The sequence below is a fragment of the Eurosta solidaginis genome, chromosome 1 (genome assembly GCF_040869045.1).
Source record: "Eurosta solidaginis isolate ZX-2024a chromosome 1, ASM4086904v1, whole genome shotgun sequence".
Taxonomy (NCBI): Eukaryota; Metazoa; Arthropoda; class Insecta; order Diptera; family Tephritidae; genus Eurosta; species Eurosta solidaginis.
In genome coordinates, this window is record NC_090319.1 from 25,227,360 (window position 1) to 25,246,342 (window position 18,983).

Consider the following 18,983-nt stretch of genomic DNA (forward strand, 5'->3'; position numbering starts at 1 on the left):
TGGGATAAATTAAACAACACGTGTCCCTTAAAGGTAAATAATTTTATTTTGTAGCTTATAATTGCGTTTTCAAAGCACTTTACGGAAACTAAAGAGTATTGTGTGTTACTGAATTATAAAAATCAATAAGTTTTAGAACAAAAATGAATACCCAGCAGAAAAAACGAACGGTGCTGAACGGGTACAAATCGGATGAAGAGCGTGACATTTAGTACTCACACTTGTACCAGTAGCGCTTAGGGTCGAGCTAGGTTTATATATTTAAATAAATTAATTAAAGGCTGCGACTATTTCAAAACCACCTGCGACTGAGTTAGTTAACGACGCGTTCAAAAGGCAAGTTCAGTGTAGACACTTTTAAAGCATTCATAATTGGTTCAGTCTCCCGATATTCATCCGATTAGCACCAGTTCGGAGGTAGTCATTAAGGGCCTTTTTACCATCTCCAGCTAAGGTAGATCTTATCTGGAGGATAGCTACCTATCAGATAGATTCATTTGACACTTATGTTTTCACCAACACAGGGTGACCTACCAAGGGTTAAATCGATAAGTAGAACAAAACATCTTTTGTGAATACACGAAAATTGGCCAAACAGTTAACTTTTTTTACACTATATTAGGAAATGCACATAACAGAGACGCGAGTATGTAGAAAATAGAAATTTGTATTTGTAAACAAAATAAATGTAAGGCGCGATAACCTCCGAAGAGATCTAAGGCCGAGCTTCTCTTCTAATATGCGTCGTGCTCCTCTTGATTTTCTCTACAAATTGGCCGGACGGGACCTACTTGTTTTATGCCGACTCTGAACGGCATCTGCAGGCAGATGAGTTTTCACTGAGAGCTTTTCATGGCAGAAATATACTCGGAGCGCTTCCCAAACACTGCCGAGGGGCGACCCCGCTTAGAAAAATTGTCTTCTAATTGAAAAACCTTATTTCTAAAATTTTGATGTTGCTTTGCCAGGGATGGGAACCCAGGGCATAAGGTGTGGTAGGCGGAGCACGCTACCATCACGCCACGATGGCCGCCAATTTGTATATGTATCTTAGAAAAAAGGGACGGACCTAAATCTATTGCGAAACTGTCGCTTTGCGTGATTGTCTCTAATTTTTTCTGTAGGGTATATACAATGTTACCCGAACTTAGGCTACTTTCTGTTTTTGTTTTGTTATTTGGAATGGTATAATGTGTTTTGTGTGTGTGTGGAAATTTCGCTGAAAAAATCAGCATAGATTGCAAGTATAAAAGGTGTGAAAAATTTTAATATCACATTGTCAGTTTTAGTGTTGAAGACGTAAGTGATATTTTGTTGTAATTTCTTCAAGCTAATACTTTACAAAATGCTGAAACATCTGATTGCTAAGTAAGTAACTAAATTATATTATCCTTTCAGAAAAAAATAGTATCGCAAATTAAAAGATATTTTAAGAGTCAAATCGATATATTAGTAAAGCACATACTGCTATATGTCCTTTGGTTTAAATTTAGAGAAATATATATGTACATCCTGTTTTTGAATTTTTCCTTTATTTAAATCAGATATAGTATAGTTAGTGGCATAGGTCCTAGAAAGCTTTATCAAAAGGACGAACTTATTTTATAAGATAGGTCCTGCTTTTAAATATTATTTCTCAGTTTGGTCGTTAAACAAACACAATGGACGCATATAGGATATTTGGGGTCCTCACAGACCAGCTAGTTAACACAACCAGCTAACATAACTTTATTGAGCGCGCTGAATCTGATTTCTAATAGGCTATTGGCTACATTCAATGCGTTCACACGCAAACTAAATTTTAAAATACCGAGGGGATCGATTCGGCCACGTTATCAAATTGGTGATTTATTTCTGCAGTCGGTTGAAAAACATATCTATGTATGCCTTTGCAAAGTTTTCCTTCCAGATATTTTTAGATAATTTTATCGTCTATCACCAGAAAGTAACTAATTCGATACGTTTTGCAGCTACTACGGCGATATAAACTCATTTCATAAATAATTTGACAGAATTTTGGCCTCTAAGCAGATATTTAGGCGATCGTTAACTGTAGCGTTTTGAATTTTTCTTTGTTTCGATAATTTATATGGCGAATGGTCCAAACAGAGATTTTTTGCAAATAATTGCAAAACTTAAAATTTTTCTCTAGTCTATGCTTTCGCAGGAACACACTTTTGCACTTTCATTTGTATAAAAAACATAGAAAACATATAGTTTTTCTAATTATTGTGAAACACTTTTTAAACACAACAGCAAAGTAAGTCGGTAAAACATTTTCTAGGATTTCTGAATTTCTGTACCCAAGTTCTTTATATTTGTGTTCGGGTGCAAGCGAACATTACATACTCAGATGAGAGCTATGGAGACAAAATAAGGGAAAATCACCATGTAGGAAAATGAACCTAGAGTAACCCTGGAATGTGTTTGTATGAAATGTGTATCAAATGGAAGGTATTAATGAGTATTTTAAAAGGGAGTGGGCCTTAGTTCTCTAGGTGGACGCCTTTTCGGGATATATCCATAAAGGTGGACCAGGCCTGACTCGAGAATTTGTTTGTACGATATGGGTACCAAATGAAAGGTGTTAATGAGTATTTTAAAAGGGTGTTTTGCGGGGCAGTGGACCCGGGGAAGTCGGGCGTGTGCGTTGCAAATAAAAGAAATAAAACACCGAATTAGTATCAAAACAATAACAATTTATTAACTATGTAAAGAAGATGTGGTTATTAATTATCAAAGGTTCGCTAAGGTGAAAGTTCACAACACAAAAGGTGTGCAAGAGTACACTCGCGGTATGTAATGAAGGGGCCTAATCAATTCCAACTCAAGTATTGGGTAAAGAAGGAATTAATCAGACGCACGCTTCCCTATGCACAAATAATTACTTGCAATATTAATTCACGGAATTTAAAGATGGGAATTAGTTTAAGGCACAAGGATGAAAATAATTATTTGCGCACACTTCAAGATACAACTTATTACCGCGTACCATATGCACTTGGCACATTCAAATTCATACGAATGAATTGCAAAAAAAGGCAAATTGAAAATTAAAGTTATGTGACAATGGCTAGGAGCCGAAAGTGTACAAAATAAATTCAAGAGGCAACTCAGATTTTTAACATTAATTCTTTTCCAATCTTAATTCACTGACACTCGCACTGTATAAAATGGCTGATTTAAAAAACTCACTTTTTTTTCTTACTCACCTGGGGCTAGCTGCTGGCTCTTTGACGTTCCAAATAGAAAAGAAAGTTTAAAAAACGAAAAAGGTCCGCACCACCTGCCGATAGCTAACTTTCGTCGAGTTTTCCCCTTTAAAGTTAGCGCTCGGCAGGGGTGGGCCGTTACCGGTAAATACTAAAATTGCCAAAAGTGTACATTAGGGTGGTAGCGAATATTTAGGCTGGTGGCCTAAACATGCCGGCCCCCTTGCGGCGAGCAACTCGAAAGATCAAAGAAGGAAACTGATGAGTACGCCAGCAACCGACCCGAGGCGTGATAACTTAGATAAAATTAAATAACTTAAAATAAATTAAAATTCCAATGGGATCTCCTGTGGTTTCCCGGTCATCACTAATGCAGCCTCTCTTGGCGGAGCTGTGAATAAAAAAGGGAAAAGTTAGTATGCATGTACGTGGGGTTGCTTGGTTTTGATGCACCTGGTTAATTGGATGTAATATGTATTATGTATTATGTGAAGGCTGGATGTCGCTGTAGACGCGTAAGAATGCTGCCAGACCGTTATGGCTGGAACGCTCCTGAAACGACCAGTCCGAAGATCGTCGGCTGCGTGAGGAGCCCATTGACCGTTACTGGGGCTGTGCCACTAACCATAATGGTGGCGTACACGTCGGCCCCGAGTGTTAAGAGGACCGGCGCAGATCGATAGAAAGTCGGGTCTGCGAGTCTCATAAATTGGAAGGGTGCCGTGACCGAGGAGTCAATCGTCGCGGTTGGGTTGAGACGCGTATGCCGTGATACCACCGTTGCCTGAGTCGTGACTCGATCCATTACCCCGTATTTCCCGCGCAACACTAGTGTGCACTTCGTAGTTCTGGCCGTATTAAGCCGTTCGAGTTGGAGGTCGTTGGCCAGGTGCGCGTCTATCACGGACGTCGGCGCGCAGGGATCAATGAGTGCGCGCACCAGATGGAGGCGCCCCCCTGCCTCTATCCGTATGATCGCTGTAGGAGCAATAGCAATAAATGCTCGGGTGATCGTCATCGCGTCATGGGTTTCCCGTAAGCGCCCTGTCCTGAAGCCGGCGGGGTGCGCCTGATGTGGAACGATAGTGGTGGTGGTACCCTTCTTGTATGGTTGATACGGGGCCGCTCTGCCAGTAGAGAGTCGGGTCGAGCGGAACGGACGCGGCTCCGCGCCGCCCCGGCGCCCACTGGCATTGCGGTGCGATGGGCGGAAAGGACGCGTCTCCGCGCCATCCCCGTGTTCCATGTGTCGCTGATTATCTTTCTGCTTCTCATGCTGAAGCAGCGGTCGGAAGGATCGTGCTTCTCCACTGGTCGTTGGGGCGATGGCTAAGGCGGCTGCACTTCGCGTGAACTCTTCCATCTCCTTCTCCTCCTCTTCTACCTGTTGGGCCCACGATCGTGTGTCCTCGGTGATGTTGATCGATAGCACCTCGTCGCTTTCGTCGTCGTCGCGCTCCCCGCAAGGGATCGGGCGTGGCCGTGCTTGCTCGTCCTCCATGTGAAGCGTAGTGTGGTGTGGTTCACGGCAGCGGTGGCAGCGGTCGTTGCTAGGGCATATCTCTAACCGATGGAACGGCGATAGGCAATTGGGGCAGTGCCGGTGTATAAGGACGGCCCGGAGGCGTTCTTCTGCCGACATTCCCCGGTACAGCGGGCATAGTCGCATGCCGTGGTTCTTCTGGCACAACCGGCAGGAGACGGTGAAGGAGTCAACGCGTTGCTCCGTCTTGTTGCGTTTGACCGAGAAACCCGTCATTCTGGAACGGGAACTTGTTATTATTTGGTTTGCATTTTAAGGGGGGTTGGGTGGCGTATGGGCGGAGAGTAGAGGCTTAATTGATCGAGCTTGTGGTTGGCGTACTCGGGATAAAGGGTTGTGTGGAACGAATAATCTTATTAAGTTATTCTGTCGATGTAATGATGGGTTTGTAGTGGTTGAAACCACTGTTATATTTAATATAATTTTATTGAGATACGCCTAGAGGTATCTTTAATTTTGGTAAATATCCTCATCATAACGAAATTCTGATATTGAAAGCAGTCCTTTTTTGGTGTTTGCCTAGTACAGGCAATATGCGGTAATATACGCTACATTTGTGTAGCAGATGGTATCACGAGTTACCCGTGTATTTTCACGGCTCCTTGTAGTTGCCCTACAAAAATTTGATCACAAAACTCACCCACGCCGATACAAATGTGGCTGTGAATATAACCTATGAATCCCTGTAAAATGACTAGTCAAATGACGCCGTGCATACAAATGTGCGACAAATGTGAAGAAGCCTTTACTCGCTGTCTGGGAACACTCTTTGTGTTGATTTGGGCCATGTTGTGTGAGAATCACAAATTGTGGTGTGTTTGTTGATTCCAACACAACCCTGGCGGGAATAGCCTACGCTAACGAGTGTGGCAATTTGTAGAGCTGTCAGCTGTTCACTCTTCCAATCGTTGGAATGAGACCGCTGTGCGGTGCTGCCCATTGCAATGTATTGATGCATAATGGTCATGTCATGAAGTATTTCGGGACAGCTTGCGTCTGAGTCGTGACGCGACATTAAATTTATATTTTGTTCTAAAAAGTTTAATTTCTCCCTTGTTTGTAACATCGAAAGCATAGATGACACTACTTTATTCCTGCTGGAATTTCAAGCTAAAAAAAGGGACTGACGAAAGTCTGTCGAAACTTTAATACACAAAAAACAATTTTCGTCATGAAAGCGAGACCACTATTGAGTGTGACATGTTTAAAATGTAAAACACAAACAAAATCATGCACCGATAGACCGCGAAAATTATTTCGGTCTCGAGTGGTTAACCCCCCTTTTTTCCAAGCAGGCTGATTTTGATTGTGTTTTTATGCCCAAATTTTCAAACTAAAAACTTTTCTCAAAAAAAGAAAGAAACAAAAAGACGGCCGAATGTCAGGAAAACTATCGAAATACAACCTGGCGCGTGTGTTTCCAGGGAACCCAGGCTGTATCTTCAGGGTTTTCGTTAGTTGATTTTTTTGTTCGGTTATTAACACTCGAATTTGTTGGATCCCGCGGATCCGAGTTGTAATACTCTTTGGATCGCGCGCAATGTGCTTACTGTGTAAGAACCGAAAAAAGCAAATGTCATCGAGTGGCAACCTTGATTCATTCATTCAAAATGTCATTCATTCATGGAAATGAGTATAGATACATTTTGAATGAATTTTTACTATGAAGAAAAACTTGTAATGGGTAAGTATAAGTGTATGCCAGTATCGTTCCCTTTTTTATAATTTTACAAATTTATTAAATTTTTATTCTTTTATTTCATTTCAGGTACTCTTTTTGTTTCATTTCAGGTACACCAATTGCGATCAATCACTGGTATTATGATGCGACAAGCGAATGAACACTCGATTGTCCACCTTTATTTGCCTATTTGAATGGATACTAGCGCAAGTGGCCCATTATGTTGATCCTCAAATGCTGATTGTTACAAATCTTAATTATGCATCAACGGCAACTATATACATATTTTCAACGCGGAACCGGAATATTTGCGGAGTTGATGTCCGCATTCGGTGTGGCACTATGTCTGCAAATTTTAAATGTACCCAAGAAGTCATAGCGCCACTTTGCTGCAGAGCTTCTCATGCTATTCAATGTGGGTTTGATTCTTGTGGATCATATTCATTTTTAATGTAATGGGCTTTCTATTCGGTATATTGCTTCTGAGTATTAGCTACTTGCTGGAGAAGCGTTATTTGGTTTCAGCATTCATATTTGACGTTTATCGCTTAGTGAACACACTGTATAGGTACACTATGTTCGCGCACTTAACCCGAACGAACGTGTTTTCTATCACTACGTTTAGCCATAAATTTGGGCACAGTGTATTTATGAGGATGATTTCGAGAAACCTTTTCTAGCACGATCTGCATCGTTCTATAAGTTCGAATCGCCTAACTTTCTCAATGAAAATAATGCTGGCGTTTACATTAAAAAGTAGAGGCTCGTATACAAGAAGAATCTGCAAGAGCAGCTCTTTATTTAGATAAAGACACGGAACCGCGAATTGTTAAAGTTGTCGAAGATGAGCTTATTAAAAAACATATGCGCACCATTGTTGAAATGGAAAATTCTGGGGTAGTTCACATGATAAAAAACTCACAAAATGAAGACCTTGCATGTACTTATAAACTATTTTCGCGCCTAAAGGAGGAGGGCCTGAAAGTAATTGCCGATACCATGTCGTCATATTTGCAACGTTACTCAATTTTAAGCACATATTTTTGTATATGGCGCCGGCATTAGCTGTTTATTTCCTGAGATGTTACTGGTTCCAAAGCGGGCGTAATCCTATTGTTTTTATTGGTAAATGGTTGTTGGTTTCACGCCTTTTGTTGCTTCATTTGGTCCTTTCGACAGACAATTGCCGCAGGTTTTTTTTTTTTTTTTTGGCGCACGACGCTTATCTCAAGAAGCAGTTAAAAAGGCGAGACTTGTAATATCTTTGCTCAATCAATGACTCAAGCTAGTCTGCGTTCGATCGTCGATTTGCTAAAACTATTTTTAGTGACGCAGAAAACGAAAAACGACTGCAATTACAAACCGGACACATTGCAAACGAATAAATTTTAATTTTTCGTAACATTTACATTATTTTTTGCATTTGGCTCGACGACAAGTTTAAATGTTGTTAGCGAGGACAATATGCCCAGTGCTCCGCTACCTAATGGTGCAGCAGTCGCTGAGGTAGTCGTCGAATCTTCGCTTTATATCAAACCAAAGGTAAATATGAGACCTCAAGTACGTCGTGTACGTAGTATACCCTTTGATATGCCTTTGACTAGCGCTTCATTGCTAGAACATATACGTGTTAAGCGCGTACCAAAATATCAATCACTTCCACCTCAATATGGACAGTCACAGGCTACAGCAAATGCTGCTGCGCATGATATCAAATACGTACGCTACGGTACAAATACTGCAGCATCAAACGCTGGGGCACAGGCATTTAATACATTCGGTCCAAATGGTTCATTTGGTGCATCTTCAGCTGGTACAATATCGCAAGCCACCCAGATGGGCCCATTAGGAGTACAAAACTCTGTTGGCGCATCGTTGAGTCAAACATATACTCTACCAAATGGACAAACAATTAACTTTGCCAGCACGAATAGTTTTGCTAATGGACCATTTGGTAATAACGCCAATAGTCGCGGATCTTCGGTAGCTGTTAGTAAAACTTAAAGTCGTAGCGGTGCTTATTACTCTTTGTAAACAATTGGAAAGTATCAGTAATTTGACATAAATTGTGAAATATAAACGCTGGGCTACGACTAAAATTAAAAAAATGTAATAAACAAATGCGTGAAGTGTAAAGGGGATCAGCATAGCTTTGTTGGAGGCTACATTTTTGAAGGTTTTCATAACTACGGTTTAAGCGCCACAGAAGTAGATGCTGATCAATTAATTACAATGATGAAACATTGCTTAAATGAACTGCCTATTGATAAACCAAAAATGTTGCCAGGCGCTTATACGCCTCTTGTGATTTTGGAACTTATTGCGCTGGGTGTGGATATTTTTGATACAGCCATGTAAACCAATGGATGCGATGGAGCATTTTACAAGCTGTGTTCTTTCCATCAACTGTGTTAACAACAATAGGTTATGGCAACATTGTGCCCGTAACAACGGGTGGACGCGTCTTTTGCATTTGCTGTGCGCTGGTTGGTATTCCATTTTCATTTACCATCATCGCAGATTGGGGTCGTCTCTTTGCCACAGCCGTCTCGGTGAGGTGCAACTACATGCCGAAAGTGCCGAATTTCAGCAACTTTATTGGCAAGACATGGTTTCATGCGATTTTGGCGGTTGGATTTCTGGGTGTCGATTTGGCTGCTGGCGCCTGCCTGTTGCTGCTCTCGGAGGATGACATATGAATATCAGGCTGCATCTCCCAGTTCTATCAGAATACAAGCAACCCGATGATTGGAATTAATTTATGATGGTAAGTAGGTAGTAATGACAGCTAAACCACCTTAATTTCAAATCAGTTAATTTAAAGGTGAAACAACGCTTAACAAAACAACTGCCTCACATGCTACTACAGCCAAACCACAGGAACATGCTGAACCTGCGCCCAACATAACGGAGATTGATACGCAAACGGATTTCAAAGGTATGATGTGGAACTATATTCCCTTACGGTAATAAAATATTAGCAGCCCCATTCTAAACGAAAATTCCGTGCGAGTTTTTTCCCTTCTCCCATTCCTCGTATTTTAAATAAAAATTCCTTGCGAGTTTTTTCCACTTCTCCCTTCCCTCCTATTCTGAACAATGTTCGAAAGAGAGAAAACCGGTTAGGGGAGAAAAGTAGGTATTATGAATGTGAGGGAGAGGGAGATTTCTTTGCCATTTCAGAGGAGTTTTTTTCACTAGTTAAATCAAAGGGAATACATCAAAAATAGTTAAAGGAAACTAGTTCTTTTAAGAAAGAACACTTAATTGTACAAATTTGTGCTAAAACATGTATTTACATTGTACCACAATATTCTCACTGTTAATACAACAGCAACAACAACCACAATATTCTTTAGTTTAAGTCGAAAAGTATATCATAAGCAACGGAAGAGCTCTTTGAATATTTGATGTAGCCATCCAGAAATTGCGCAATGATTTTTTTAAGAAGGCTTAGTGAGATTTTGGCATATGGCGAAAGGCGAACTCAACTCGACATGGCCGCCAGAAATTTGCTTTGCAGAATGAGAGCAGGCCTCTCCGGCGGATTTGTTTTATCCCGCCGTCTTCTTCTTATGCTCCTCAGTGGATGTTGCTGTGGCACCAATTCATTACTCATTTCACATGAAATGCAATAATGTGTGTGTTATTTCTTAATTTCAAACAAATTAGCAACAATCATTAGACCTTACAAAATTTTTTTTTTTTTTTAAACAAAATAAGAAATGCGCAATGAGATTTCAACTGACAAAACAGCTGACTTCGAAAATTGGAAATTCCTATTCCTATTTTTCCGCGGGAATATTTAGAATTGGTAGGTAGATGTTTTAAGACAAAATCATGATTATTGATTCACTGGTATGCTGTGGCAGATAGCGGATCTGCGGTAGGGTTCTGTTGGCCTCGTTCGTGGTGAACGAGAGCTGGGTTATGGGATTTGTTGGCCTCGTTCAGGGTGAACGAGAGCTGAGTTACGGGTTGTAGGCCTCGTTCAGGGTGAACGAGAGCTGGGTTATACGGGTTGTTGGTTATAACGGTTGGGAGTTACAAGTCTCCCTCACCCTCACTGGAGGGTGGTAGTAGGACCAATTTCGTGATTGGTCTGGTGGTTTGTCCTCTTGCCGTATCAAGTTCGACGACTCGAACTCGGTTATCGGGGCCATAATGGAGGTTGGCTATCCGACCTAGTCTCCATTCGTTGGGGGGCAGATTGTCCTCTTTAATAACGACTAAGTCCCCCGGTTTGAGATTCGATTGTGGATGCTTCCACTTAACGCGCTTCTGCAGTTCGGTGAGGTACTCCGTTTTCCACCGCTTGCAGAAGGTTTGATGCAGCGCCTTAAGTTTTTCCCATCGATTGACGAGTGAGGCGCGATTCTCGCTGACGTCAATCTCGGGTGGCGCTAGTAGGTGGCCCCCGACTAGGAAGTGCCCGGGGGTGAGTGGCTCCAGGGTGGACGGGTCATTGGAAGATGGGCTTAGGGGTCGGGAGTTGAGACAGGATTCAATCCTACACAGGAGGGTGCTGAACTCCTCTAGAGTAAATTTATGATCCAATGCGATCTTCCTGAAATGGGTTTTGAAACTCTTGACTCCCGCTTCCCACAGTCCGCCCATATGAGGAGCAGCTGCTGGTATGAAATGCCATGTAAGGGCTTGGTGGGCATATTTAGAGAGGGTTTGGTTGCGCGCATCAACGAGGAATGCCTTGACCTCTGAGCGGAGAGCCCTCGACGCACCGACAAAGTTCGTTCCGTTGTCGGAATAGAGGTTTTTCGGGCATCCTCGTCTGGAGACAAACCGACTAAATGCTGCTAGAAACGCGGCGGTGCTGAGGTCGCTAGTCGCCTCTAAGTGGATCGCCTTAGTCGCAAAGCAGACGAATAGGCAGACGTAACCCTTGGACATGCGGCATCCTCTTCCGCTGTAAGACTTGATGTCAAACGGTCCTGCGAAATCCACCCCGGTGTTGGTAAATGCCCGGCTAAAGGTAGTGCGTTCCGCAGGGAGGGTTCCCATGAGTTGCGTCGGGGAACGTTTGCGGAATAGCGTACAGGCCTTGCAGTTGTGGATGATGGATCGGATCATGTTTTTGACCCGAGGTATCCAATACTGCGTGCGTAGGAGCCGCAGCATTAGTTGGTTTCCACCATGTATGGAAATGGTGTGGACAAACTGGACTAGGAGACGGGTGAGTCGGCATGCGTACGGGAGGATTATCGGGTGACGCTCGTCGACGGGAACGTCTCTGGAGGCGTTGAGACGACCCCCCACTCGAAGGACATTATCTTCGTCGATAAAGGGGTTTAGAGAGAGGATCTCGCTTTTGGTCGCGATGGGTTTCCTAGTTCTCAGAGAGCTTATTTCTTCGGCATAGTGGTTGATTTGGGATATCCTTATGAGGCGGCTAGTCGTAGCCTTGATTTCGTCGGGCGAGATCTGGTGAGACTCTGCTTTAAAGGACATTTTAGTTTTTGGATGGGTTCTATTGGCGAATCTTATAACGTAGGAGATTACCCGCAATGCCCTTGATAGATCGGAAAACCGATCAAGAACATCCTCGCTATTGTTGATGTTCGTTGCTACATGCACTTGCACTCGTTTTTCTTCGATGTTTGTGTGGTACTTCTGTTCGCCCTGAGATGGCCATTTCGATTTGCCTTCTTGCAGCCAAGAAGGTCCCTGCCACCACAAAGAGTTGTCGACTAGGTCCGTGGCTGGAAGTCCTCTGCTGGCTAAGTCCGCTGGATTTGATGCGGACTCGACATGATGCCATGCTTTAGTCCCTACCTTCTCGACGATTTTCGTTACCCTGTGAGCTACAAATGTTGACCAGGAACACGGGGGTTTTCGAATCCATGCGAGGACGATGGTCGAATCTGTCCATAGGTGCATGTTAAATGTACCTAAGTTCAGGTTCTCCATCACAGTTTCCAAAGTTTCTGCCAGCAAGACGGCACCGCATAACTCCAATCGTGGTAATGAAATTGTTTTTACTGGTGCCACCCTCGTTTTCGCCATGAGTAGACTAACGTATGCCCTATCGGTGATCTTAGCTCGCATGTAAACCGTAGCCGCGTAGGCTTTTTCGGACGCGTCACAGAAGCCGTGAATTTCTATATCGTTGGTTGGGGTGAAGTGCACCCACCGAGGTATACGAATCCGGTTAATGGCGGGGTACTCCTGCATGAAGGTTTGCCACCGATCTAGAGTGATTGTGGATACCGGTTCATCCCAATCCGTCCCCTCCAGCCAAATGTTCTGCATTAATATCTTAGCTACGATGATAACTGGAGCAAGCCAGCCTAAAGGGTCGAAGAGTTTGGCGATGGCAGATAGGATCGCCCTTTTTGTTAAGATGTCCTGGTTTTCGATTGGGTTAGCTGTAAAATAGAAATAGTCGGAATGCGCGTTCCAACGGATGCCTAGGGTTTTTACCATGCTCGCGTCCTCGAATTCCAGAAAGTCTTCCGTAAGCCTGTGATGTTTGGGTATGCCCTGTAGTATCCTACTGCAGTTAGATGTCCACTTTCGCAGAGGGAATCCTGCTGACTTTAATGCAGCTGTGATTTCATCGCGGGCCGCGATTGCTGCCTCGATGCTATGCCCCCCTGCAAGGACGTCATCGACGTACATACTGTTTCGCAAGATATGCGCTGCGGTTGGCAGAGATGCCTCGACGTCATCAGCAAGTTGATGTAGGGTCCTGATCGCTAGATAGGGGGCGCAGTTTACCCCAAAGGTTACCGTGTTGAGCTCAAACACGCTGACAGGGTCCTCTGCTTTGAGTCGAAAAACGATTCTTTGGTATTGGGTTTGATTTTCCTTTACCCAAATTTGCCTGTACATCTTCTCAATGTCGCTATTGAAGACGTACTTGTAGAATCTCCATCGGAGGAGCAGTATTGTTAAGTCGGATTGAAGTACTGGGCCGGTGTGTAGAACATCGTTCAGGCTTGTGCCATTGGATGTCGGGCATGACGCGTTGAACACGACCCTCACTTTAGTCGTTGTACTCTCTTCTTTGATAACCGCATGATGCGGCAAGAAGTAGCAATCAGATGATTGTGGTGGTACTACGGTGTGCACCTTAGACATATGCCCTAACGTGACGTATTCTGTCAGTACCCTATTGTATTCCGTCTGTAGGGCCGGTGTCTTGGCTAGGCGTGTCTCGTTCCGATAGAACTGAGAGCAGACGCTCTTAAGAGATGGGCCCAAACAGAGCGTTTTTGGGAAGTCTTGTTTGAATGGAAGGGCGACGGTGTATCTTCCATCTGAATTCCTTTCCGTCGTGTTCTTATATAGTGCCTCGCAATAGGCATTGTCTTCAGTCAGGGCCTTTTTTGTTGGTATGTTTTCAATTTCCCAGAAAGCGGTTAGTTGCTTGTCTAGGCTAATTTCGTTAAAAAATGATACTCGTGTATTGGTTGGGTGAGGTGCATCTGCACGACCGGTTAAAATCCAACCGAAGACGGTTTCTTGGGCGAGAAGCGTATTTAGAACGTTCTTCCGTATACCGTTTAGTATGATCTGGGGATAAATATCGCCTCCAAGTATGAGGTCGACTGGTTCATTAACGAAGAACCTCTTATCTGCCAGAGTCAAATCAGGGAACGCTTGCTGAGTCGTTGCGCTCACTTGGCAAGTCGGAAGGTCCCCTGTTAATCGAGGCAGGACTAGGGCCACTGTATTGATGCTTACTAAGGGGTCTGTAAGCGAACCTAAGTTAATCGAGCATGATTCCTTTACCTGTGCAGATGGTGTATTACTTATTCCTGACACCTGCACATGCAAACGTTTGGACGGAAGGTTTATTCGCTTCTTTAGTCTTTCAGTTATGAAAGAGCATTCGGACCCAGAGTCTATAAGCGCTCTGGCGGAAAAATTCACTCCGTTGTGGATTATATTAACCCGTGCTGTTCCTAATAACACCCCTTTAGTGGTGTTAGCATGACACGAAGAGACGTTATTAGTATTATCTTGTCTTTTTTCAGACTCCATCCTTGCCCTAGCCTGCTGTGAGGTTGAAGGTGAATTGTCGGTGGCGTTTTGAGTCCACCTTTGAGGAGTTGTCTTTGATTGTGCTGTCGGAAGATGGAGCAAGGTGTTGTGCCTTGCATGGCACGTGCTGCAATTAAATTGGCTAGTGCATCGTGTCACGGTGTGTCCACCCGACAGACAATTCAGACAATAACTATTGTTTTTGATAAATTCTATTTTTCCTGACGTGGACAACCTACGGAATTTTTGGCAATTTCGTAATTTGTGCTCTGTACTGTTGCACATCTTACATGCCGACTTTGGTACGCTTGCTTGGTAAACCCCAAGTTTCGTAGAATTTTCCCTAGAATTCGAACTCTGACTTTTGGGTGCTTTTGTTGTTTTATTACCCCTAAGATCGGAAACCGTCTCCAATGTCTGGAAGCGATTGGACAGGAATTTGTCCATATCCTCCCATTTCGGGATATCTGTCTTCCGTTCTACGGTCTGTTCCCAAAGAGCCAATGTAGATTCAGGGAGTTTTGTGGAGCATAAGTAAGTTATGATTGCGTCCCAATTTGTGATGTCAATATTATGACATTGTAGCGCAGAAATGCAATTGTTGATCTCACGTTGCAATTTTTTAATTGATGTTCCACACTCCTGCTCGACTGCCGTCAGATTAAATAAAAGTTTTAATTGTGTGTTGACGAGGATACGTTTATTTTCGTACCTGTCGCTTAGATTCTTCCAGGCGGTTGCAAAACCCTCGTTTGTTAATGAGCACCTGCCCACTATTTCTTTTGCCTCCCCTTGCGTTTTTTGCTTCAAATAGTATAATTTCTCGACATCTTTCAGATCGGTATTGTGGATGTATATCGCCGTGAACATATCTCGAAAAGCTGGCCGGGAGAGGTAGTCGCCTTTAAATACATCGGTGTCACAAGGCGGCAGCCGCATTCTATGTCCACGGCGCGAGGAGTCTTCCTCCTTTGCTTCATCCTTCGCCGGCTGTGGGGTGATAGCTTCGGCTTCAGCCGCCACAGCAGACATGCATTGCAGGTAGCATGCAAAGCAGCTTTTATTTTTCTTTCTTAATGAGCTGAGCTCGTCTTTGGACAGTTCAGAATTGCTGAGAAGACTTTCATATGTGGACTTGGTCTTCTTCCATAGTGCCCTTAGCTCCTCTTGCAGTAGTGCAAGGGTGTGCTTGTTCCGGGATTCGGCCGGGGTGGAGTTGAACTCTTGTTCAAACTCCACTATGGAATCAGCCAATCTAATATAAGTCTCCATTGATTTTATTAATTTGAATATTTTGTCTCTTTGAAGGTGTCGAGCTCGGAGGTAAACGACTTAGTGGCTTTGGTGTAAATGCAACCACAACAAAAAATTATAAGAGTGTTTTCGTTTTTGCTGTGATTGCGCTGTATAAGTAAAAGCTTTAGGAACACACGAATTCTGATTGAATGTGTTAACACAGATAGCAATCTTATGTGAATAGTGCTAAGCAAAAATTTAATCAAATGTAAATTATGCCGTGTATGTAATGTGGCCGCTGATATGAACCACTTATAGAAATCCTCACGAGGATTGTGCAAGCCACAGATAGAAATCCTGACGAGGATTTAATGTGTATAAAATGATATAAATGTAGTGATATGCAGCACAGATAGAAATCCTGAGGTTCTAGTCGGTGCAAAGTGATATTAAGCACGGATAGAAGTCCTGAAAGGATTTAATGTGTCTACAGTGATATGCAATGCAGAGAAGAGAATCGTCTGCAAATATTTAATGTGTCTTAACAGGTGTGTTGGACACAGATAGAAATATTTTGAAACTTAGCGTGTTTAAAAAAAATTAAAAAACGCAGATGGTAATCCCAATGTGGATATAGTGTAAAATGTGAACCACAGATAAAAAATCCCAATGAGGATTTAATGTGAAACACAGATAGAAATCCTGACGAGGATTAAATGTGTATTAAAAAGGGTGTTATGTGAACGTTGATGAGTATCGCCGAGTAGCCAACCAGGGTATCTTTCCCAATATAAATAAGAAAATAAATGTGTGTATCCAACTTAATGTGGACAACTGCACTTTTAATTATTTATTATAAAAACGCTGAAAACATACAGCTATATAATATAAAAACGATCAGTATAAAATTGTGTTTGTGACCAATTGTGATGAGCCACTAGCCACCCAACGTAGTGATACTTGTTGGCTTTTGGTAATATTTCAGCTCGCAAACTGATTACCAAAGTGAATTCTGTGATAGACAAGCTAAGGCTATCAACCAAGTGAAATTATGGTTCCTGACTGGGAAGTTTGTCAATGTATGTGACGATGAGGGGGTACAACACAGTGCAGTGATGAGTGTGAGAAAAAAAAAAAAAAAACTAAAAAAAAATTCACTGACTGTCTGCCTTGAGCGGTGTCGAGTAACCCTTACCACTGGTGGGGGGAATTACCCGATCGTCAAAAGGCGTTGTGTGCTTAAAAAACACGAAATTTAGCAATTTCACTTGCTTTGCCTTGCATCAATCACAGAGTGCACCTTTTTACGTGATTCACGTACATAAACAAAGTTTGTGAAACCAAGCAACCACGTACGTACCTTAAGTTTTTATGTGTTGATGTGAAGTGATGATAATGTGTTTTCGATGTGATGCGAATGGACTGTATGAGTGATTGCAATATAACGATGATGTGATGAATGTACTGTATGCGATAATAATGGACTGTGGCTGTTGAATGTGATGTTATGTGATGAAGCTAATGGACTGTATGATATAATAATGGACCGTATGTGCCGTAGATGATGTGATGAACCGAGTAATGTGATGATGTGATGTGATTAACTGTGGGATGTTGTATGTGAACTTGAAGAGTGTACTGCGATATTGAAAATGTATGATGTGCTGTTGACTGTAATGGACTGTATGATGTTATGACCTGTGATGATCAATGGATTGTATGTTATAATAGATTGTATGATGTGATGATTTTATGGCAGTGTGTGTTGCGTGATAGCGAGTTGCCAAAAATGTTGTGCTAGATGACGAGTTGGTCGGCTATATTGGTTTGTTGTCTCGCTGGTTTTGATGATTTTAATGTTTAAGTAAATTATAATTTCCAATTCTCAACTTTCCCAAATGTTTTTATTTTCTGGGTTTTTGTCACAAAATGCTCAAATTTTACTTTCCTCGGCGCGTAAGGACCAATGTTTTGCGGGGCAGTGGACCCGGGGAAGTCGGGCGTGTGCGTTGCAAATAAAAGAAATAAAACACCGAATTAGTATCAAAACAATAACAATTTATTAACTATGTAAAGAAGATGTGGTTATTAATTATCAAAGGTTCGCTAAGGTGAAAGTTCACAACACAAAAGGTGTGCAAGAGTACACTCGCGGTATGTAATGAAGGGGCCTAATCAATTCCAACTCAAGTATTGGGTAAAGAAGGAATTAATCAGACGCACGCTTCCCTATGCACAAATAATTACTTGCAATATTAATTCACGGAATTTAAAGATGGGAATTAGTTTAAGGCACAAGGATGAAAATAATTATTTGCGCACACTTCAAGATACAACTTATTACCGCGTACCATATGCACTTGGCACATTCAAATTCATACGAATGAATTGCAAAAAAAGGCAAATTGAAAATTAAAGTTATGTGACAATGGCTAGGAGCCGAAAGTGTACAAAATAAATTCAAGAGGCAACTCAGATTTTTAACATTAATTCTTTTCCAATCTTAATTCACTGACACTCGCACTGTATAAAATGGCTGATTTAAAAAACTCACTTTTTTTTCTTACTCACCTGGGGCTAGCTGCTGGCTCTTTGACGTTCCAAATAGAAAAGAAAGTTTAAAAAACGAAAAAGGTCCGCACCACCTGCCGATAGCTAACTTTCGTCGAGTTTTCCCCTTTAAAGTTAGCGCTCGGCAGGGGTGGGCCGTTACCGGTAAATACTAAAATTGCCAAAAGTGTACATTAGGGTGGTAGCGAATATTTAGGCTGGTGGCCTAAACAAAGGGAGTGGGTCTTAAATCTATAGGTGGATGCCTTTTCGAGATATCGCCATAAAGGTGGACCAGGGGTGACTCTAGAATTTGTTTGTACGATATGGGTATCAAATGAAATGTGTTAATGTGTATTTTAAAAGGGCGCGGGCCTTAGTTCTTTAGGTGGACGCCTTTTCAAGATATCGCCATAAAGGTGGACCTGGGGTGACTCTAGAATATGTTTGTATGATATGGGTAGTAGCAAATGAAAGGTGTTAATGAGTATTTTAAAAAGGAGTGGGCCTTTGTTCTATAGGTGGACGCCTTTTCAATATATCGCCATAAAGGTGGACCAGGGGTGACTCTAGAATTTGTTTGTACGATATGGGTATCAAATGAAATGTGTTAATGTGTATTTTAAAAGGGCGTGGGCCTTAGTTCTATAGGTGGACGCCTTTTCAAGATATCGCCATAAAGGTGGACCAGGGGTGACTCTTGAATTTGTTTGTACGATATGGGTATCAAATGAAAGGTGTTAATGAGTATTTTAAA

The 18,983-nt window shown here is 42.3% G+C and overlaps 1 protein-coding gene and 1 long non-coding RNA gene across 11 annotated transcripts in view; one reads left to right on the forward strand and one right to left on the reverse strand.

Moving 5' to 3' along the window:
* Window positions 1–9,474, reverse strand: part of LOC137250459 (uncharacterized) — a 46,546-nt gene extending 37,072 nt beyond the window's left edge. The window contains exons 1-2 of the long non-coding RNA XR_010952968.1: window positions 3,666–9,474; window positions 3,213–3,603 (exon numbers count right to left, since the gene is read on the reverse strand). This is a non-coding gene — a long non-coding RNA (uncharacterized lncRNA). The remainder of the gene's footprint in view (window positions 1–3,212; window positions 3,604–3,665) is intronic.
* Window positions 1,282–18,983, forward strand: part of LOC137250444 (uncharacterized) — a 117,533-nt gene continuing 99,831 nt past the window's right edge. For 5 of the 10 annotated variants that reach the window (XR_010952962.1, XR_010952960.1, XR_010952957.1 and 2 more), the window contains exons 1-2: window positions 6,409–9,203; window positions 9,250–9,374. Coding sequence is in view for 1 of the 10 variants with exons in the window: in XM_067783268.1 (XP_067639369.1) it covers window positions 1,346–1,368 (23 nt within the window). In the remaining 9 variants the exon portion in view is untranslated. Of the gene's footprint in view, window positions 1,369–6,408; window positions 9,204–9,249; window positions 9,375–18,983 lie in introns of those variants that run through there. The other 5 variants (XR_010952965.1, XR_010952964.1, XR_010952961.1 and 2 more) reach the window with 2 other exon arrangements.